This window comes from Delphinapterus leucas, chromosome 1 (genome assembly GCF_059928025.1).
Source record: "Delphinapterus leucas isolate spDelLeu-1000000601 "Yukka" chromosome 1, BTC_Dleu_Yukka2, whole genome shotgun sequence".
Taxonomy (NCBI): Eukaryota; Metazoa; Chordata; class Mammalia; order Artiodactyla; family Monodontidae; genus Delphinapterus; species Delphinapterus leucas.
The window spans coordinates 117078718-117102619 of NC_143129.1; the positions used below are offsets into that span (position 1 = coordinate 117078718).

Here is a 23902-nt window from a genome sequence, read left to right on the forward strand (position 1 = left end):
AGAGAGGCTCCAATTAGTTCATTAATCAGTAGTTAATACTTAACACCCCAGGTGACATGAATTCTCCTTTAAGGCCATATTACGTGCCTGGGGCTCCCCTCATGTCTAGCCTGTGAACTGTGCCTTTGGGCTTGCTGCCAGACCCTGGTTTGGTCAGAGTCGTCATTATTTTTCTTCCATTATAAAAGATCATTTGGAAAATATAGAATAATATAAAGGCAAAATAAAAATAATATCTAAGATTTTTGTACCTTTTCAGTCATGTTTGTATTTATATTGTATACAGAAGAAACCTTAGAAGTCACACAGTACCACATCCAGCAATTCCCCTAAGCTCCCTGATCATAGAGTATGTGGCTCTGATCATCGAGCTCCATGGTCATAGATCACATGGCCACAGAATATTGCATTTAGGAAACTTTGTCAAGAAAATAACACCTACCTAAACAGTGTTTACTAGATTAGTTACATTTTAAGGAAAATATTACTATAGAAGATATCATCAACAGCTACCTGTCATTTTAAGCTGGTTATCTCTTTTTTTGTTAATGACTTTGAAGTTACATCTGTAATATCAAGGTTTGCAAAAGCAAATTGAATGAGTGATAGGTGAGATCAAGACACTCAAAATATATTTTTAGGAAAGAACACTTTTCCAGTTTGAGGGCTACTGGTTTCATTTGTGTGTGTGTTGAATCTACTATGAGCAAATAATGTGTATTATATTTCCAATCAAATACCGTTCTGTCAGGTATTCAAATTTTGCTCCTGCCTGGGTCCTAGAAATATGATAAATGTGAAGAATTTTGCTTATTATTTTGCTTCCTCCGTTCCTTGGATATGAAAGCACTTGACTCTGGACTATGGCCCTTCACCTAAGGCCTAACATTTTCTTCCTTTATTTTTGCTGTTTTCCTCTTCTTACTTTCCTTTCCTGTTTTTACCTGTATTTTTTTTTTTTCTGCCCCTGTTGCTTGTCTTTTAGCCTTGATGGAGTGGGAAAGAAGTGAAGGCAGTATGCATGAAGTAGAACTGAAAGGATAGCAAGGAGTAATGATTTTATAGATATTTTATTTACCTGTTTTTAAAAGCACTTGCCTAACTGGAGCTTACCATTAGCTTGGTAGATCAGAATTGACTGAATGGTTCTGTATTTTTTAAAGGCTCAGAAATACTATTGTTGACATTCATGTTTCTTTATACTTTATTTTCTCCATCATTTCCAGATCAATAAGAGCCATTAAAAAACTCCACAATAACTTCTTTTCATTTTCTATTCATTCTTTCATCATTTTCAGATCAATCATAACCATTTAAAAACTCCGCAATAACCAACAGCTGTGGGTAATGAACATTTATTATATCAAAACAGTTTAAAGAATCTTATTTAGATCTTCCTTTGTATTTTCTCCTGGCTGCAATCATAGTACTTCCAATATACATTGGTAAAAACCTTTTGGCGCCATCAAGTGGAATTAGGTAGAGAGTGCCTCTGAACATGTTAACTTTTAGTTAACTGGAATAATTGCAGGCAATGATTCGTAGTGGCAAATTGCAGAAATTTTCAATCATAGAAAACATTTTTAGGGAAAAACATGGAAATTGAGTGGAGTATAAATATAATGCTAATATTTTAAGTATCCTTGAATTAATTTCAACAAATCATTGGGCCAGATGGTGGAGATAGAAGAAAAATAAGGTTGTCCTGGTCTAATGGGGACTCAGATATGTGTTTATGCTAGTATTTACAAGTATAAGTAGGGAATAAGGAGCCAGCACAAACAGAGTGATTAACCTCTCTGTGTACATGTGTATATTTGAGAGTTAAAAAAATGTCTTTGCAGAAGAGGGAACACCTGAGGAGTATTTAAGGTGGTAGAAAGTGGGGTAGGGGCTGGGGCTGGGAGAAGTTACTAGTCGGAGGAAACAGCACTAATTTAGGAGCACAGAATCTATTATGGAAACTTTTATGTGTGCATGAAATGATTGTGCTTATCTTGATAATAAAACTGTGATTTGGTTGGTTAATAAATAGTATTTATTAATTTAATTTGCTTTCTAATAATTTTCCTTTTTGCACGCATTTACAAGCTGCTGAGCTTTAAGACTCTAACACTTGTGGGTTTTGTTTGTTTTACAGTTGGGTTAGGAAATGAGAACCAAAAGAAGCCGTCCACGTTATAGAATAGAACTTGGGCTGGATGGAACCCTAATTTTCAGCGTTTCTTCTGTCAGCCACTTGTGGTTTTTCTTTTATTCTTTTCTTTACCTTTCTCATAAAACTTAAAGAAAACATCCAAAATGTTAATTGAATTAAGTTTTTCTTCCTTTCCACTTATTAGTTTATTTGATGTGTAGGTACATTTCTTGATAGACCAATTTCTCTTGCATGAGAGTAGAGTGAAGAGTCTGAAATAGAAAAGAGAGAGGGTCTGAGATTATGTTGTACCAAGACTGTCTACCATCCTGGAGGAGGGATATGCTTGGCAGAATTCTAGACTGCAGTTTTAGAATGAAGCACTGAGGAATTCTATAAAGATAGATAACATTTCAGTAAACCACTTAATCATCAGTTCAAAAATGTTTTTTTTTAAATAATCCTGTTACATGTAGTAGCAGAACTATCTTTGTTTTGCAAATTCCAGAGATTTGAATCAGTATTGAATGGTTGAAGCTTTTTTCATATAAAAATATTACTTTACCCTTTCTCTGCACTTGTAAGAGGAAATACTTGGAGATTTGAAGTAGTAGATTAATAAACTTCCTTTTTCAAATTTACCTGGAATAAATGGATGTTCTTGCAATTACCAAGCTATTTTCTTCCCCTTGAGACCACATCACACAGACAAGAATATGTTCATCACCTTCTATATCAGAAATCAGCAAAGGCATAATATAGTAAGGCATTTCTCTATTGAAAAAAATACAGTTTGCCATAATTCTATACAAGGAATACCAGGTAACTATCAAAATGATGACATGAAAGATTTTCACAATACATTATTAAGAGAAAACCTTGGATTATAAAGTAGTATATTTAGTATAGAGATATATTGGAAGGCAAATGAATATTATAAAATGTATACATAGCAAATATCTGGAGCACCATTTATCAAATGGTTAACAAGACACAAGGTAGTGGAATTGCAGGTGATCTTTCTGTTGTTTGTTTGGCTTCTGTTTCTAATTTTTCTGCAGTGATCTTGTGCCACATTTACAATTAGAGGCATTTGTATTCCTGGATGATTTCTTAAGTGTAATGTGGCATTTCCTTCAGCTGCCAGTTGTAAAATGCGTGTTGTCAGTTATCTTGTCTTTTGTGGTGATGGTTTTGTATAACATGACCCACCTCTATGAGGAGTAGCATGCATGTTTTTTGAGATAGCCTGTGGAGTTAGTTGGTGGTCATGAAGCAAAGCTGTAGTTTTGAACTCAGCAGTGTTCTCACCAACTGAGTTAATTGAGTAAGTAATTTTCTTAAACATCTGCTATCCCAATTACATTTTCATAACAACAACAACAACAACAATAATACCCAAAACAACAAAGACAAAAACAAACACTCCAGCTCTTGAAGTGGTAATATATTGTATACTAGATTTCAGGGTATATGTAGTTACTTCTTATTTTTCTTCTTAGTGAAATCCTAGAAATGATGTGGGAAAGAAGAACAACCACAAATGGCTCAGTTATTCCCATGACTCCTTAAACAGTTAGAAAAGCTCATAGAGGTTAGTTTGCAGCTACCTTTAATGGTATCCTCTGAGTAATTTCAATGAAATGAAATGAAAATTGATGAATTATTGTCTGACCCAGGAAGAAAGAAATACAATTTATTTTTCAGGCAACAATAGACATATTCATCCGGAAGATCTGAAAGCAGTGAAAAGAGGGCACTGATAATTTCAATATGGGAAATACATACATGAATATAATTATTACTATATTGGTAATATCCCTATTATTTTTTGTTCCATTTTTATTATTGTTATTGTTATTACTGGTCCTCCAACCTTTTTGTCTGGATGAGTCACTTTAACTTCCTAAAGTTAAGACCTAGAGTTCATGGAGTAATAGATTGGAGAGAGTGGAGAGGAGGGAGAGGGCAGATATGCTGACTGAAAATCTGAAGCTAAGGCAGCAAGGGGAAGGGGCAGTGATGACAGTCAATTCCTTGCAACTCCTTGACTTAAGGTGTTGGGGAAGGGAGGAGTGGCAATGGTGACTGGGCCATCTACCATATAGTGCTTTGAGATTTATTGTAGAGTCCTTCTACTGGTTGGGGATCCCACATTAAATTAACAAATTTGTACTGCATATTGATTGACCTACCAACATTTGTTTACTTATTGTTTTCTTTGTAAATTTCAGATCAATCGAGCTCCAAGCTTTGGAACTGATCAGAAAATAGACTATGATGTAAAAAGGGGAGTGCTGCTAAATGCACTGAAGCTACTAAATATAAGGTAAAGTGTTTCCTCCATCTTCTGGAATTTTTTTCACCATATTTGGCATAGAACAATCATTTGTAAGTGGAATTGTCTTTTAATTTTAGTATTTTGTATTGTGAATTTCTTGATTCCATTCTTCAAACCCATTTAGTTTTCTTCTTTTTAAATATCTTTTCCTCTTCTCCTGAACTCAGCTTCTCCTTCTCCCCATATTATTTGAACCTACAGTAAATATGCTTAAATTGCATTGTTGGTATAATACAGACTATGGGGTGGAATTGGAGAATACCTTAGGAAGCCTTCTGGACTGTTTTCCTCACCTCACAAGAAAAAACTAAAGCACAAAGGTCACTCAGGGAGTTAAAAAACCTCAAAAATGCATTTCCGACTTTTCTGTCCAAAGGTCTTTCCACTGTATCACGCTGCCTGGGTAAACAGAGAAGAAAAGAGAAGCAGTTAAGTGAGAGTTAACCTTCCCATTGAACAGCATTAACAGGATTTCCTTCTTTTTTAAGGCTGAATAATATTCCATCTTATATATACCACATTTTTTATCCATTCATCCATTGCAGAACATTTAGGTTGTTTCAGTGTCTTGGCTGTTGTGCATAATGCTGCAGTGAATATGGGAATGTGGGTATCTTTAGATCATATACCCGCAGGGTATCTGTTGAATCCTGGTTCAACAGGATCAGTCAAATCCTGATTTCAACTTCTTTAAATATATACCCAGAACTGGGATTGCTGGATCAATAGAATATTATTAGTTTGGTTGAAGCATACATAATCATGAATGTCAAATGTTTGAAATCTTATTATGTGGTAAGCTTTGGCTCATTATGAAAAAATTTGTTAGAAGTTTAACTGAACTGCTTAATGAGGTAGTGAGTTGTCTGCTATTATAAGCATTCAAATAACATTTAGGATCATATCTTGGATCACAAATCAAGCCTCAGTAAATTTAAGAAAATTGAAATCATATCAAGCATCTTTTCTGACCACAACATATGATACTAGAAATGAATTACAGGGAAAAAACAGTAAAAAACACAAACACACGGAGGCTAAACAATACGTTACTAAATAACCAAGAGATCACGTAAGAAATCAAATAGGAAATCAAAAAATACCTGGAGACAAATGACAATGAAAACACGATGATCCAAAACCTATGGGATGCAGCAAAAGCAGTTCTAAGAGTGAAATTTATAGCTATACAAGCCTACCTTAAGAAATAAGAAAAATCTCAAGTAAACAATCTAACCTTACACCTAAAGGAACTAGAGAAAGAAGAACAAACAAAACCCAAAGTTAGCAGAAGGAAAGAAATCATAAAGACCAGAGCAGAAATAAAAGAAATAGGAACAAAGAAAACAATAGCAAAGATCAATAAAACTAAAGTCTGGTTCTTTGAGAAGATAAACAAAAGTGATAAACCATTAGCCAGACTCATGAAGAAAAAGAAGGAGAGGACTCAAATCAATAAAATTAGAAACGAAAAAGGAGAAGTTACAACAGACACCACAGAAATACAAAGCATCCTAAGAGACTACTACAAGCAACTCTATGCCAATAAAATGGACAACGTGGAAGAAATGGACAAATTCTTAGAAAGGTATAACCTTCCAAGGCTGAACCAGGAAGAAACAGAAAATGTGAACAGACAAATCACAAGTAATGAAATTGAAACTGTGATTAAAAATCTTCCAACAAACAAAAGTCCAGGACCAGATGGCTTCACAGGTTAATTCTACCAAACATTTAGAGAAGAGCTAAAACCCATCCTTCTCAAACTCTTCCAAAAAATTGCGGAGGAAGGAACACTCCCGAACTCATTCTTTGAGGCCATCATCACCCTGGTACCAAAACCAAAGATACTACAAAAAAAGAAAATTACAGACCAATATCACTGATGAATTTAGATGCAAAAATCCTCAACAAAATACTAGCAAACAGAATCCAACGACACATTAAAAGGATCATGCACCACGATCAAGTGAGATTTATCCCAGGGATGTGAGGATTCTTCAATATATGCAAATCAATCAATGTGATACACCATATTAACAAATTGAAGAATAAAAACCATATGATCATCTCAATAGATGCAGAAAAAGCTTTTGACAAAATTCAACACCCATTTATGATAAAAACTCTCCAGAAGGTGGACATAGAGGGAACCTACCTCAACATAATAAAGGACATATATGACAAACCCACAGCAAACATTGTTCTCAATGGTGAAACACTGAAAACATTTCCTCTAAGATCAGGAACAAGACAAGGATGTCCACTCTCACCACTATTATTCAACATAGTTTTGGAAGTCCTAGCCACGGCAATCAGAGAAGAAAAAGAAATAAAAGGAATCCAAATTGGAAAAGAAGAAGTAAAACTGTCACTGTTTGCAGATGACATGATACTATACATAGAGAATCCTAAAGATGCCACCAGAAAACTACTAGAGCTAATCAATGAATTTGGTAAAGTTGCAGGATACAAAATTAATGCACAGAAATCTCTTGTATTCCTATACACTAATGATGAAAAATCTGAAAGAGAAATTATGGAAACACTCCCATTTACCACTGCAACAAAAAGAATAAAATACCTAGGAATAAACCTCCCTAGGGAGACAAAAGACCTGTATGCAGAACACTATAAGACACTGATGAAAGAAATTAAAGATGATACCAACAGATGCAGATATATACCATGTTCTTGGATTGGAAGAATCAATATTGTGAAAATGACTATACTACCCAAAGCAATCTACAGATTCAATGCAATCCCTATCAAATTACCAATGGCATTTTTTACAGAACTAGAACAAAAAAATTTTAAATTTGTAGGGAGACACAAAAGACCCCGAATAGCCAAAGCATTCTTGAGGGAAAAAAACAGAGCTGGAGGAACCAGACTCCCTGACTTCAGACTCTACTACAAAGCTATAGTAATCAAGACAATATGGTACTGGCACAAAAACAGAAACATAGATCAATGGAACAAGACAGAAAGCCCAGAGATAAACCCACGCACCTATGGTCAACTAATCTATGACAAAGGAGGCAAGGATATACAATGGAGAAAATACAGTCTCTTCAATAAGTGGTGCTGGGAAAACTGGACAGCTAAATGTAAAAGAATGTAATTAGAACACTCCCTAACACCATACACAAAAATAAACTCAAAATGGATTAGAGACCTAAATGTAAGACCGGACACTATAAAACCCTTAGAGGAAAACATTGGAAGAACACTCTTTGACATAAATCACAGCAAGATCTGTTTTGATCCACCTCCCAAAGAAATGGAAATAAAACCAAAAATAAACAAATGGGACCTAATGAAACTTCAAAGCTTTTGCACAGCAAAGGAAACCATAAACAATATGAAAAGACAACCCTCAGAATGGGAGAAAATATTTGCAAACGAAGCAACAAAGGGTTAATCTCCAAAATATATAAACAGCCCATGCAGCTTAATATTAAAGAAACAACCAACCCGATCCAAAAAAGGGCAGAAGACCTAAATAGACGTTTCTGCAAAGAAGACATACAGATGGCCAAGAAGCAACTGAAAAGCTGGTCAACATCACTAATTATTAGAGAAATGCAAATCAAAACTACAATGAGGTATCACCTCAGACCAGTTAGAATGGGCATCATCAGAAAATCTACAAGCAACAAATGCTGGAGAGGGTGTGGAGAAAAGGGAACCCTCTTGCACTGTTGGTGGGAATGTAAATTGATACAGCCACTATGGATAACAGTATGGAGGTTTCTTAAAAACCTAAAAATAGAATTACCATATGATCCAGCATTCCCACTACTGGGCATATACCCAGAGAAAACCATGACTCAAAAAGACACATGCACCCCAGTGTTATTGCAGCACTATTTACAATAGCCAGGTCATGGAAGCAACCTAAATGCCCATCGACAGACGAATGGATAAAGAAGATGTAGTACATATATACAATGGAATATTGCTCAGCCATAAAAGGAATGAAATAGAGTCTTTTTTTGAGATGTGGATGCATCTAAAGACTGTCATACAGAGTGAAGTAAGTCAGAAAGAGAAAAACAAATATTGTATATTAACGCATGTATGTGGAACCTAGAAAAATGGTACAGATGAACCGGTTTGTAGGGCAGAAGTTGAGACACAGATGTAGAGAACAAATGTATGGACACCAAGGGGCGAAAATCGCAGTGGGGTGGGGATGGTGGTGTGCTGAATTGGGCTATTGGGTTTGATATGTACACTGATGTGTATAAAATTGATGACTAATAATAACCTGCAGTATAAAAAAAAACAACCAAATAGAAACAACTAATACTAAACTTCCTTTGGGTTATTTGTATGGAAATATGTTAATATAAATGTTTCATACATTACATGAAATTTCTAAAAATCTTATACGTTCTGGTATAGTGTTATAAGTCATAATTCTAGTTATTACTTTAAAATGTATATCTCAGAAATAACTAAATTTCCTTGTTAATTGCATTATGATGAACTTTCATCAAATCTTTAACCGTGGTCATTTTTAAGTGTTTTGTCATTTACAGACAGTTCTGGGTGTACTCTGATGCTTTTGCAAAAATGTTCGTATAAAAGGGTTTCATCTTCAAGGAATTCATGGAAAAGACTCTGACAAGTACAGGTTTCTGGTAGCTGACTATACTGCTGAACTGAATGAATAAGCATTTTCAGAACTCTAATGGAAAACTGATGAATTCATAAAAGTGCTAACAGAAGATCAAGATAAAAAAAAATAATTACATGGGACTGAGTGAACTGATGAGGATGATTATAATTTTTGTGACTTTCTGTTTGAATAAAAAAAAAATCCCTCAAGGACTCAGAGGCAAAAAATATACAAATGAATTTTCACTGCAAAGTAAAGGAGCTGTTACAGTGGAGGATTACTGGACTGAATGTCAATATTGTGACATAGTATGAGTGTGTTTCGTGTTTGGCAATTGCAGTCATTGTTGCTTTCGTTGTGGTCATTCATTTACAATGCTTGGTGTCAGTTTATTTATCTCTTGTAAAAATAAAATACAGTGTGTGTGTGCGAAAAAAACCAAAAAAACAAATAGCATTTAAGGTATTAGATTAAAGGACCTCTGAGGTCATTTAAGCTCAGGAATTTTATGATCTCAATTGGTTCTAATTGTCATTTCAAGAACTCTAAAAGAGTTGTGGGATACTTCCAAGCAATTTATTTATTTGAAATGTTTTCAGGCATTTAGCAGATGCCTGATTGAGAAGTAGATTTATGTGGAAGGCATTATTAAAAAAAGATTGATATGTAAACTTGTTCAGAAATTTTCATATGGCCCCTTCTTTTGTATGATCAAATTATGATTTGCCTAAATTCTACTGATATTTCAGTTATTCTAAAGGAAATGAATAGAAAGGAAAGAAATGTAGAATGGGAAAATTTTATTTAGCTTATACAAGTGTATCAAGTATTTTAGATTATTTAAGCAATATGCCTATACATTTTTTGGCATATAGTTTAAGTAGTTCTGTCAAATGTATGACTTCCGCTTAATTTCTTAGACTCCTTTTCAAGTTTAGGGACTTCTCATTTCTCTCCTTGGCTATTTTATTGGTTTCCTTCCTTCCTTCAGCACTAACCTTCACCCCGTTTTGCAGTGTCCACTCTTGCTCTGCAAATCATTTAACAAGTGTTTATTGAGTGCCCACTACTATAGGGGTAGGTGCTGGGAGTTCAAAGTCTCAGTTTCTGGCTTGGATGACTTATTTGACAGTATACCATTTATTTAGATAGAGCTTTAAGGCAAGAAACAGGCTTAGAAGTGTTGGAGGAAGGTAGAAATGAGAGATAATTCAGTCTTAAACATGTTGATTTTGAAGTGCTTTGAGACACCCAGGCAGAATTGTTAAGTGGGAGATTTGATATACAGGGCTCCAGGGGATAGAGACATCTATGTGATTGAAATCTGTGTATAGATTGCTGTTGAATCCAGTGGATGAGAACATACAGTTGGAGTGTATATATTGAGAAGTAAAGTGGGGTAAGGGCAGAGCCTGAGTGATGCCAACATTTAAAGAGATATTTATAAACTCTAATATTCTGCTCAGATTGTTTCCACACTATCAGATAAAGTTTAAACATTGCCTACAAAGTGTTTTTGATCTTTAGACACAAGACTTTTTTTGATCTGGCCCTTGCATATCTCGCCAATATGATCACTTTTTGTTCTTCTCTTTTCCCTGACTTAGAATTAATTTTTCTAAGAACTCTCATGCGATTCTGTTTTACATGTTCATGGTTTTGCGTGTATTCTTATTTAAATTTTCTCTTAGCTTTGTTCCTCTGGTGAATGTTGATTCATTTTTTAAAATCGTGGTAAAATATACTTAAACTTTACTATTGTAACCATTTTTAAGTCTGCAACTCAGTGACAATAGGTACATTCACATTATTATGCAACCATTACCACCATCCTTCTCTGAACTTTTCTTCATTGTGCAAAACTGAAATTCTGTACCCATTAAACAACTCCCCATTTCCCCCTGCCACAAGCCCCTGGCAGCCACCATTCCACTTTCTGTCTTTATGAATTTGCCTAGGTACCTCATATAAGTAGAATCATACAGTATTTGCTCTTTTGTGACTGTCTTATTTAACTTAGCATAATGTCTTCAGGGTTCATCCATGTTGTAGCATGTGTCATAATTTCCTTCCCTTTTAAGGCCAAATAATATTCCATTGCATGCATATACCACATTCTTGTCAACTCATCCTTAAATACCTAGCACAGGCCTGACTTCCTATTTGAAGCTTTTGCTGAGGCAAAGTGGTTTACTTCCTCCCCTGTTCCATCACCCTACTTACTATCACTTTTTAAATAGCATCCATTGTACTCTATGTATTTATTCACATGCCATTGCTGACACTTGAGGGCAATGTCTCTGTCTATTCATCTTTGTATTCCCAGGGCCATATCTAGAACTAGCGTATAGTGAGTACTAAAAAAAAATTTAGGTTGGAAGACAAGGGTAGGGGAAGGACATTTCATTCCAAGATAACTCCTTGTGGTAAGATAAGGAAGTGAGGCAAGCACAGGATGTTCATAGAACTTCCAGGGATTCCATATGACAGGAGATTGTGTGTGCGAAGCCAGCTGATTAGAAAGAGAAATCCCTTGTATGGAATCACAGAGTAATGAGTAGTGGAAAGAGCTCCAGAAACTATAAACAAAACTCCTTAGGACAGTGTGTGGATACAGCTGAATGGAAAAATGCTCATTACAGTGCTAAGTGAATGGAGATCCTTTGGTCTCTGGTTAAATTTTTATTGTGGACTAAGAGTCATTAGTGCTGATTTATACCTATATTTATAGGAATCCAAACACAGTTTTTAGAATGGCAGTATTTCTCAAGGCCAGAATATGGGAGCAGTCGTCTAGAGAAAGTGTCTGGGTGTGACTGGCTTTTCTTTGTTTCTCAGTGTGTCCAAAGGAACTTCTTTGTGAGCTTATTTCTGTTACTCTTCTTTATAGGTATGTTCTTGAGCTGTGTGTGTGTCAGTGTCCTTGTCTGTGAGTGCCGTGTTTGCTGTGAAGGTGCATATAGCTCTATGTTCATTTCTTCCACAGCATTCATAATATTCTCAATCCTTTTTTTTTTTATTCTCCCTTCCTCTTTTCTGTCATTTCATTTTTCCTTCTTCTCTTACATTTTTTTCTTATCAACTGTTTGGTCTTTGTTCTTCTTTTCTCTCCTCTCCTTCCTTTAAATTGTATGGTAAATAGAAATGATTGTTCTACATAAAATGGAATATCAAAAAAATTAAAAGTTAAGGGCTACCTAAACCACATTTACCCTTTCCCTAAACAAAGGAAACTCACCCAGATTTAGTATTTACCATTGGAAAAATGATATTTTCAATCATCCAGTCACTAAAATCAGAAATCTTGTTGCCATCTCAAGTTCAGCCCTTTTTGTTACTCCTCACATCTAACTAATAATAATAATTAATCACCAAAGTCATTCATTTTTCCTCTAAAATAACCCTTCAAATCTTTCCTTATTTTCTAATCTGACTGCTGCTTCCCTGGTCCAGGCTGTCATATTTTATATTTGCTGATGAAATAGCATTCCATTTGTTTTAATTTGTTCGGGCTGCTATAACAAAATACCATAGACTTAATAGGTTATAAAAAACAGGGATTTATTTCTCATGGTTCTGTAGGCTGGTGGTCCAAGATTAGGGTGCCAGCATGGTTGAGTGAGGCCTGCTTCTGGATCACATACTACTTATTGTATCATCACATGGCAGAAGGGTCTAGGGAGCTCTCTGTAGTCTCTTTTATAAGGACACGAATCCCTTTCAAGGGGGTTCCACCCTCATGGCCTAATCACCTCCCAGAGGCCCCACGTACTAATATCATCACCTTTGGGAGTTAAGATTTCAACATATGGGTTTTGGCGGGGGGGCACAAACATTCAGACCATAGACTATCTTAACAGCCTGCTTCTTTTCTCATCTACTTCTAAGCCACTGTACGTATTGCCAAGGGATACTCTTTTTTTTTTTTTTATATTTAGTTACTTATTTTTATACAGCAGTTTCTTATTAGTTATCAGTTTTACACATATTAGTGTATATATGTCAATCCCAATCGCCCAATTCATCCCACCACCACCCACCCCCACTTTCCCCGCTTGGTGTCCATACGTTTGTTCTCTCTCTACATCTGTGTCTTTATTTCTGCCTTGCAAACTGGTTCATCTGTACCATTTTTCTACATTCCACATATATGTGTTAATATATGATATTTGTTTTTCTCTTTCTGACTTAGTCTCTAGGTCCATCCACATCTCTACAAATGACCCAATTTCGTTCCTTTTTATGGCTGAGTAATATTCCATTGTATAAATGTACCACATCTTCTTTATCCATTCATCTGTCAATGGGCATTTAAGTTGCTTCCATGACCTGGCTATTGTAAATAGTGCTGCAATGAAAATTGTGATATATGACTCTTTTTGAATTATGGGTTCCTCTTGGTATATGCCCAGTAGTGGGTTTGCTGGGTCATATGGTAATTCTTTTTTTAGCTTTTTAAGGAACCTCCATGCTGTCATTCATAGTGGCTGTATCAATTTACATTCCCACCAGCAGTGCAAGAGGGTTCCCTTTTCTCCACACCCTTTCCAGCATTTGTTGTTTATAGATTTTCTGATGATGCCCATTCTAACTGGTGTGAGGTGATACCTCATTGTAGTTTTGCAATTACATTTCTCTAATAATTAGTGATGTTGAGCAGCTTTTCATGTGGCGCTTGGCCATCTGTATATGTTCTCTGCAGAAATGTCTATTTAGGTCTTCTGCCCATTTTTGGATTGGGTTGTTTTTTTTAATAATGAGCTGCATGAGCTGTTTATATATTTTGGAGATTAATCCTTTGTCCGCTGATTTGTTTGCACATATTTTCTCCCATTCTGAAGGTTGTCTTTTTGTCTTGTTTATGGTTTCCTTTGCTGTACAAAAGCTTTTAAGTTTCATTAGGTCCCATTTGTTTATTTTTGGGTTTATTTCCATTTCTTTAGGAGTTGGGTCAAAAAAGATCTTCCTGTGATTTATGTCATAGTGTTCTGCCTGTGTTTTCCTCTAAGAGTTTTGTAGTGTCCGGTCTTACAGTTAGGTGTTTAATCCATTTTGAGTTTATTTTTGTGTATGGTTTTAGGGAGTGTTCTGATATCATTCTTTTACATGTAGCTGTCCTGTTTTCTCAGCATGATTTATTAAAGAGACTGTCTTTTCTCCATTGTATATCCTTGGCTCCTTTGTCATAGATTAGTTGACCATAGGTGCGTGGGTTTATCTCTGGGCTTTCTATCCTGTTCTGTTGATCTATATTTCTGTTTTTGTGTCAGTACCATATTGTCTTGATTACTGTAGTTTTGTAGTATAGTCTGAAGTCAGGGAGTCTTATTCCTCCAGCTCTGTTTTTTTCCCTCAAGGTTACTTTGGCTCTTCAGGGTCTGTTGCATCTCCATGCAGATTTTAAGACATTTTTGTTCTAGTCCTGTAAAAAGTGCCATGGGTAATTTGATAGGGATTGTATTGAATCTGTAGATTGCTTTGGGTAGTATAGTCAGTTTCACAATAATGATTCTTCCAATCCAAGAATATGGCCTTTATTATGTTGAGGTAGGTTCCCTCTATACCCACTTTCTGGAGAATTTTTACCATAAATGGGTGATGAATTTTGTCAAAAGCTTTTTCTGCATCTATTGAGATTATCATAGGGTTTTTATTCTTCCGTTTGTTCATATGGTGTATCACATTGATTGATTTGCATATATTGAAGAATCCTTGCATCCCTGGGATAAATCCCACTTGATCATGGTGTATGATCTTTTTAATGTGTTGTTGGATTCTGTTTGCTAGTATTTTGTTGAGGATTTTTGCATCTATTTTCATCAGTGATATTGGTCTGTAATTTTCTTTTTTTGTAGTATCTTTGTCTGGTTTTGGTATCAGGGTGATGGTGGCCTAATAGAATGAGTTTGGGAGTGTTCCATCCTCTGCAGTTTTTTGGAAGAGTTTGAGAAGGATGGGTGTTTGCTCTTCTCTAAATGTTTGATAGAATTCACGTGTGAAGCCATCTGGTCCTGGACTTTTCTTTGTTGGAAGATTTTTAATCACAGTTTCAATTTCAGTGCTTGTGATTGGTCTGTTCATATTTTCTGTTTCTTCCTGGTTCATTTTCGAAGGTTGTGCTTTTCTAAGAATTTGTCCATTTCTTCCAGGTTGTCCATTTTATTGGCGAAGAGTTGCTTGTAGTAGTCTCTTAGGATGCTTTGTTTTTCCGTGGTGCCTGTTGTAACTTCTCTTTTTTAATTTCTAAACCTATTGATTTGAGTCCTCTCCCTCTTTTTCTTGATAAGTCTGGCTAAAGGTTTATCAATTTATTTTCTCAAAGAACCAGCTTTTAGTTTTATTGATCTTTGCTATTGTTTTCTTTGTTTCTATTTCAGTGTTTTCTTCTCTGATCTTTATGATTTCTTTCCTTCTACTAACTTTGGGTTTTATTTGTTCTTCTTTCTCTTGTTCCTTTAGGTGTAAGGTTAGATAGTTTATTTGAGATTTTTCTTGTTTCCTGAGGTAGGATTGTATTGCTATAAACTTCCCTCTTAGGACTGCTTTTCCTGCATCCCATAGGTTTGGGTTGTTGTGTCTCCATTGTCATTTGTTTCTAGGTATTTTTTGATTTCCTCTTTAATTTCTTCAGTGATCTCTTGGTTATTTAGTAACATATTGTGTAGCCTCCATGTGTTTGTGTTTTTTATGTTTTTCTCCCCTGTAATTTATTTCTAATCTCATAGCATTGTGGTCAGAAAAGATGCTTGATATGATTTCAATTTTCTTAAATTTACTGAGGCTTGATTTGTGACCCAAGATATGATCTATCTTGGAGAATATTCCGTGTGCACTTGGGACAAAAGTGTAGTCTGCTGTTTTTGGATGGAATGTCCTATAAATATCAAATCTATCTGGTCTATTGTGTCATTTAAAGCTTGTGTTTCCTTATTAATTTTCTGTCTGGATGATATATTCGTTGGTGAGGTGTTCAAGTCCCCCACTATTACTGTGTTACTGGCGGTTTCCTCTTTTATAGCTGTTAGCAGCTGCCTTATGTATTGAGGTGCTCCTATGTTGAGTGCATATATATTTATAATTATTATATCTTCTTCTTGGATTGATCCCTTGATCATTATGTAGTGTCCTTCCTTGTCTCTTATAACATTCTTTGTTTTAAAATCTATTTTATCTGATATGAGTATTGCTACTCCAGCTTTCTTTTGATTTCCATTTGCATGGAGTATCTTTTTCCATCCCATCACTTTCAGTTTGTATGTGTCCCTAGGTCTGGAGTGGGTCTCTTGTAGACAGCATATATATGGGTCTTGTTTTTGTAACCATTCAGTGAGCCTGTGTCTTTTGGTTGGAGCATTTAATCCATTCACATTTAAGGTAATTATCGATATGTATGTTCCTGTGACCATTTTCTTAATTGTTTTGGGTTTATTTTTGTAGGTCCTTCTCTTCTCTTGTGTTTCCCACTTAGAGAAATTCCTTTAGCATTTGTTGTAGAGCTGGTTTGGTGGTGCTGAATTGTCTTAGCTTTTGCTTGTCTGTAAAGCTTTTGATTTCTCCATTGAATCTGAACGAGATCGTCACCGGCTAGAGTAACCTTGGTTTTAGGTTCTTCCCTTTCATCACTTTAAATATATCATGCCACTCCCTTCTGGCTTGTAGAGTTTCTGCTGAGAAATCAGATCTTAACCTTATGGGAGCTCTGTGGCATGTTATTTGTCATTTTTCCCTTGTTACTTTTAATAATTTTTCTTGTCTTTAATTTTTGTCAATTTGCTTACTCTGTGTCTCAGTGTGTTTCTCCTTGGGGTTATCCTGCCTGGGATTCTCTGCACTTCCTGGACTTGGGTGGCTATTTCCTTTCCCATGTTAGGAAGTTTTCGAGTATAATCTCTGCCAATATTTTCTTGGGTCCTTTCCCTCTCTCTTCTCCTTCTGGGACCCCTCTAATGTGAATGTTGGTGTTTTTAATGTTGTCCCAGAGGTCTCTTAGGCTGTCTTCATTTCTTTTAATTCTTGTTTCTTTATTCTGTTCCATAGCAGTGAATTCCACCATTCTGGCTTCCAGGTTCCTTATCCGTTCTTCGGCCTCAGTTATTCTGCTATTGATTCCTTGTAGTGTACTTTTCATTTCAGTTATTGTATTGTTCATCTCTGTTTGTTTGTTCTTTAATTCTTCTAGATGTTTGTTCTTTACTTCTTCTAGGTCTTTGTTGAACATTTCTTTCCTCTTCTTGATCTTTGCCTCCATTCTTTTTCCAAGGTCCTGGATCATCTTCACTATCATTATTCTGAATTCTTTTCCTGGAAGGTTGCCTATTTCCACTTCATATAGTTATTTTTCTGGGGTTTTATCTTGTTCCTTCATCTGGTACATAGTCCTCTGCCTTTTCTTTTTGTCTATCTTTCTGTGAATGTGGTTTTCGTTCCACAGGCTGCAGGATTGTGGTTCTTCTTGCTTCTGCTGCCAAGGCATAACATTTAAAACCTGCAAATATAATTATTCCCTTCTCCTTTTAAAACTCACTCTCTCCTCTCCCCCATTGCCTAAAGTTCAATTTGAGAGTCAGTAACCTAGTATTAAAGCTAGAAAGCTTTAATTAGCTGAGTTTCCTGCATTCACCGATAGCTCCAGACATACTAAATGACTTACAATTTTCTGGACGTGTTTATTCCTCTTCTCAAATTATTCCTTCTATTCTGTTCACTTGTTGAACTCCTGCCACTGAAACCGTAATGTTGTTATGAAAGATAATAGATCAGTTTCCTAACACCCTTGCAAGTTCAAGTTGTGAGGTGGTGCATACTTGAGGCAAAAGAACACTCTCTATTATCTAGGGCCTTGGCCCAGTATTCTCAGTGCAATCCCTTATTGAATAGAATGGGACCTCCTGTAAACTTAAGTGTGTCTTTTACCTCTCCACACTAGAAGCTGGCCAGATGGCCTCCTTGTACCCTTTCCTTTGGTTTACACCTTCATCTGGGCCCTACCAGACTAATGACATTGCAAGGCATGGAAATATAAGCTCAAGAATAAGAACTCTATTTTTTCCTATGGCTGAGGGAAAAATTGGCTTTTCCTTTCCTTTTTTCTCTAGAGTCCACCCTGTTCCTGCTAGATCTTTAAGATTGGTATATAAGAGTGTAAGTCAGGGGGAGAGAGAAGAGACGTCAGGCTTATCTGATCATACCAGCTACATGGGAGGGAAGAGAGAGAAAACAAGTTCAGAGGAAAGCACTCTTACAACTTTATTGGAATTTTCCAATAAAAATCAGACCGCTATGAGTAAATTTGCATCGTTGGGCAAAAATGAGAAGGACTATGCAAATGCTTTCAATTCAGCAATGATTGTTAGGCTGAGATTTCAATCTGAATTGAAAATATGCTGAAGGGTGGTCAGTATAAGTAAGAATGCTTAAATATAAAGGGCATTGGTTGAAGGAAGAGAAAGGAAACAACATTTATTAAGGACCTATTAATGTTACCCCAAGTTAATCTTTATAAGAACTCTAGGAGGGAAATGATATTGTTAGCATTTAATGGATGGGAAAACAGACCCCGCAGTTAATTGACCTAAGGTTGTATTGCTAGTAAGTTGCTATACTGTCTCCATTTTATCTTGTTACCTTCAGAACTTCTATTTACTGTATGGAGATCCATATTTGATGAATGACTAGGTGAATATAACATATGTGAATATATAAATTTAATAAAAACTGATTCTTATCTCCACTGGGTCCCCTCTTCTGCTGATTCTCACAGGGATAAGGTTAGAGCTTATTTGAATTCTTGAATATGGTCTTGTGTTCTATATTTTAGGACCAGTGATAAAAGGAGAAACTTGGCTAAACAAAAAGCTGAGGCTCAAAGGAGACTTTATGGTCAAAATTCAATCAAAAGGCTTTTACCGGGTTCCTCAGACTCAGAACAGCAAAGACATCAGTTGGAGAGGCGGAAAGAAGAGTTGGTATGAAAAATTTAACAATGTACCTGCAATTTGAATTGCATAATTCATTTGTCAGGTTTTATTTGTAAAATTTCTTCATTTCTAGAAGGAGAGACTTGCTCAGGTACGGAAGCAGATCTCGAAAGAAGAACATGAAAATCGACACATGGGGAATTACAGGTAACTGTGCTTTTGTTTTTTAATAGATTGAAGAAGTGCAGTGTCAAAACAGAAGTGCCTGCATTTTTTAACTTTTAAGCTTATTTTAAGCACTGTTTATTTCATTCTGAGAAAGTGCTTTTTGTTTAATTTATTTCCAGAAAGAAAAGATAGTTAGCAAGTAGATGGTTCAGACTTGGAGAGAGCTCCTGGGGTGGTTGTGTGAAGTCTTTTCAGGCTGATGTAATCATGTCACCTTATTTAATTATAATACACTATTTTGAAAAAGTCAGGTTTCAGGTCTCTTAGTATTCTTTCTGTCAGTTCAGAGTGGTTGCTGTACTTTGTTTTATTTTTATTTATTTATTATTATTATTATTTTTGCGGTACGCGGGCCTCTCACTATTGTGGCCTCTCCCGTTGCGGAGCACAGGCTCCGGACGCGCAGGCTCAGCGGCCATGGCTCACGGGCCCAGCCACTCCGCGGCATGTGGGATCTTCCCGGACCGGGGCACGAACCCGCATCCCCTGCGTCGGCAGGCGGACGCTCAACCACTGCGCCACCAGGGAAGCCCCTGTACTTTGTTTTAAGTTCAGATATATCAGGAACCAGGCAAATAATGAAAATGTTTGGAGGAGGCAGGTATGAGACAATAGAAAGGGGTTTGGATTGTACAGAACTGGACCTCCTCCACAGTATCACCTTTGACAGGAGAAAAGGGGACCCCCTAAGCTCTTTGTGTTCTTGGAAAGACAGCCCCTCCTCCCAAGCTTTGAAACTGACTCAACAGAATTAGGAGGATTTGACGTCATAGAGCTTCCCGCATTCCGGATGTTCTTCCCGGCCTTAACACTATCAACAGCGATGATGAGAACACATTCCTCTCACCCTACGTCTACCTAATTCTCCCCACCAGAGAGACAAATTCCGCCACCCCTCAAAAGATCATTAGAATTAATCCCTGCATTCTTGTGTACATCAATAATCACACTGAGTCTAAAACTTCTCAAATTATCCCTCATCACCTAAATTCTCTCCAGTAAAGTTCTGTATTTCTCAATATGCCCAATTGCGATTCTTCTTCAACCACCTCCCCTTGACCAAACCTTTATACCGTGCCTTCTGGAACTGCATTGTTCAATGATAATTCTCTAGATAAACTTCAATTTGTATTGGTAACAAATGAAAATTTATGGATTTCTTGTAACTATATTCATCTTTATTTCTAGCATCTAGTAAAGTGACTGACAGAGTAGATGGTCAATAATTATCTATGTAGTTGACCTTAACTCTTGTGCTATGATAGCTTTTTTTAAGCAAGCTGGTTTATCTGATTTTATTGTAGGCGAATTTATCCTCCTGAAGATAAAACACTACTTGAAAAGTATGAAAATTTGTTGGCTGTTGCCTTTCAGACCTTCCTTTCAGGAAGAGCAGCTTCATTCCAGCGAGAGATGAATAATCCTTTGAAAAGGATGAAGGTAAAGGAATGAATGTTTATAAAGATAAAAAAGAATGAAGCCACACAATATGTCTTTATAAACAACCCATCGTAGTTCCACATATAAAAACATTTTACTTTTAAGATGCTCTTTCCTTCCATTTTAACAGTTGGTAATGTTTCATAACCAACCAAATGATTTCATAAATAAGATGTTTTTTTAACAAGACAAGTTAAGCAGTAGAAAATGTTGATATTATGTTGTAATCTATTGTAATAAATGTTTTGTTACAGAGTTATTTATACATAACTGAATAAAAAAATAGATTGAAATAACCTAGTGGTTTGTGATGTTCTCATTGTTTGAGAATGAGATATAACTATGAGTTACATAGTTAACAATATAGTTAACTATGTAACTATATTGCTACATAGTTAGATTGTAACTAACATTATACAATAATTTTTTCCTGATACTGCATAGACCTGGCATATGAGAAGTAATTGAAACACACACACAGAGTAATCTATCTGCCTTACTAAAAGGTCTGTTAGTTATCTTTTGCAGTATAATAAGCCGTTGCATTTATTTGCTCATTATTCCACAGTCTTGGCTGGGCTTAGTTGAGTAGTTCTTCTGCTGAGCTAGCTTGGAGTGAATTATATATTTGCATTTATCAACTCAACTGGGGATGGAAATCCAAGAAGGCGTCACTTCTGTGTCTGGTGCATCAGATGAGATAGCTGGAACATCTGGGGAGCAGGCTGGGTGTCTTTTTCTCTCTACATGACCATGTAAGGAGGGTAACTGGATCTCTTAATATGATAGCTCAGGGTTCCAAAATGGAGCATTTCAAGAGGACAAGCCCAGAGTGCAGCAACTAATCAAGCCTCTGCTAGCATCATGCTTGCTAATGTTCCATTGGACAAATAAGTTTTTATTTGTTGTCTAAACAGTCAGTGGTCTTTAGTAGTTTTCTAAGTATTCATATTTACTCACATACTTACCCTTTCTTGTGTTCTTCATTCCATCACACAGACCTATTAAAATTGTTTATATTTTACATTACTGGAAATCTCCCTAGAGTGATACCTCCAGTATCTTGGATACCCTGTTATATTGAGTGATTCAAAAATCATGATAAAGTTTATTATAGTTTATAAGTTAAAGTTTATATATTATATTGCTATGGTCTTTTCACTAAAATTCTGCAACAGGAAGATATAAAGCCATTTTCAAGCTGGCTAGGCCTAAGGGACAGAAGCAGAAGGAATATTGTATACCCCAATGCTCTTTTCCTTTAAATTTCCCTCTTTTGACATATGCAAGTATTTCCACCATTAGAATTATGTTCTGTGGTCTTTTTGTTTTTCCTGATCCAGACAGTGAGAGACCTTTTCATTTTCCTCTACCTGTTTTATAATGTCATTTCTCTCTCCTCTGGATGCAGCCTCTGTTCCATCTTCCCATCACTCTGCTCCTAGAAATCCTAAGGATTCTGGAGCCAGATAGACCTACATTCAAATTCCAGCTCCCCCACATGTTAATTTTGTAAACTTACATTAAACTATTTGATCAATCAGATCACTAAAATAGTAGTATTAAAAGTATACTTGACAGGTTATGAAAATAAAATTGAGGTTAATTAAAATAGTCTGTATTAAGTACCTTGGCACATAATAAATAGGCTTCAAGTCTCAATTTGATTCTTCAAAATCTAGTTTAAATGTCACCACTTTGCCTGCCCCCTTCCATTGATCTGGGAACCTCTTCTTATATAACACTCACACAGTCTTTATTAGTGTTGTTTTATAATGAGTGTCAAAACTAGGTAGTGTGAGTCCTCAAATTTATTCTTTTTAAAACTCTTTTGGCTTTTCTAGGTCCTTTTATGCTTTCATACACATTTTAGAATCAGTTTGATTCTAAATTTTGATTAATTTTTTAATTACAAAAAAGGCTGCTGGGATTTTAATTTGGACTGAGGACTCTACAAAACAATTTCTGGGGAATTAACAATACTGAGTCTTCCGATCCATTAATATGGCATATCTCTTCATCTACTTGGATCTTTAATAACTCTGCTATATTGGTAGTTTTCAGCTTATAGTTCTTGCACATCTTTCATTAAACTTATTTTTAAGTATTTGATGTTTTTGCTGCTGTTGCTGATAATATTGTTTGTAAATTTTTTTTATTTTTAACTTGTTGCCAGGATGTGAACACCCGATTATTTTTGTATATTACCCTTATATCTAGCATTTTTATATATTGTATTTTTACTAACTGTATTTCAAATTATATTTTTATTTTGGTTACTTAGAAGTTTGTTGCTTAATTTCCATACATTTAAAATGTTCTAGTTTTATTTTTGGTAAAGTTTCTAGTTTAGTTCATTGGTGTTAGAAAACATATTCTGATTTCAGTCTTGTAAAATAAATTGAGACTTGCTTTAACTCAATATGGTACTTATATTAGTGAATGTCCAAGTCTACTTGAAAATAATGTGTACACTACAGGCGATGGTTATAGAGTTTTATTTATTTATTTAATTTATTTAATTTATTTATTTATATTTATTTATTTAAGTTTTTTGGCTGTGGTGGGTCTTAGTTGCAGCACGTGGGTCTTCATTGAGGCATGCAGGATCTTTCGTTGCAGCGCGGGCTCTGTTGCAGTGCGTGAGCTTCTCTCTAGTTCTGGTTTGCCATCCATGCCTCTATCCCCCTATTCTACTACATACTCAACTAAAATTGCTATTGGAAAGACCCAGCAGGCGAAGAGAACCAGCTCTGTGGGGCTCTTCTAGATGTCTCAGTAGCCCACGTGACCTTTGAAAACTCCACTGGATTCTCTTTACCCCCACAGAATCTCTCTATTATAGACCTAATCTCTGCTCATCTGTGTCCAGACCTGACAAATGAACGTAAAGTAGAAAGTGGCCACTTATCTCTGCTCACCTAGGGAGAACTTTTCCCTCTCTGATATAATTCCTTTTACACTACTTTTATCCACAGCTTTCTAATGTCTTAAAATATATGATTATTTAGTTTATCATCTTTTTTTAGCTCTTATGATGAAAATGCTGTCTATATGACCTTCTTTCTCCTGAACAGAAGCAGAACTCCTTACTTTTCAACTGTCTTGTGCTGCTGTCTTTGGAATCCTTTGTAGGATTATTGTTTAATCAAACTTTATATTAAGAGTCTTTTGATATTTTAATAGCTAAATCTTAGATGGCGATGAAGAGT

At 35.8% G+C, this 23902-nt stretch overlaps 1 protein-coding gene across 6 annotated transcripts in view; it reads left to right on the forward strand.

Annotated features, from left to right (window-relative positions):
* TTLL7 (tubulin tyrosine ligase like 7) overlaps positions 1 to 23902 on the forward strand; it is a 154266-nt gene that overhangs the window by 85393 nt on the left and 44971 nt on the right. For all 6 annotated transcript variants that reach the window (XR_002645650.3, XM_022580987.3, XM_022580986.3 and 3 more), the window contains exons 10-13: positions 4372 to 4466; positions 18923 to 19070; positions 19156 to 19229; positions 20555 to 20690. Coding sequence is in view for 5 of the 6 variants with exons in the window: in XM_022580987.3 (XP_022436695.1) it covers positions 4372 to 4466; positions 18923 to 19070; positions 19156 to 19229; positions 20555 to 20690 (453 nt within the window). In the remaining variant the exon portion in view is untranslated. The remainder of the gene's footprint in view (positions 1 to 4371; positions 4467 to 18922; positions 19071 to 19155; positions 19230 to 20554; positions 20691 to 23902) is intronic.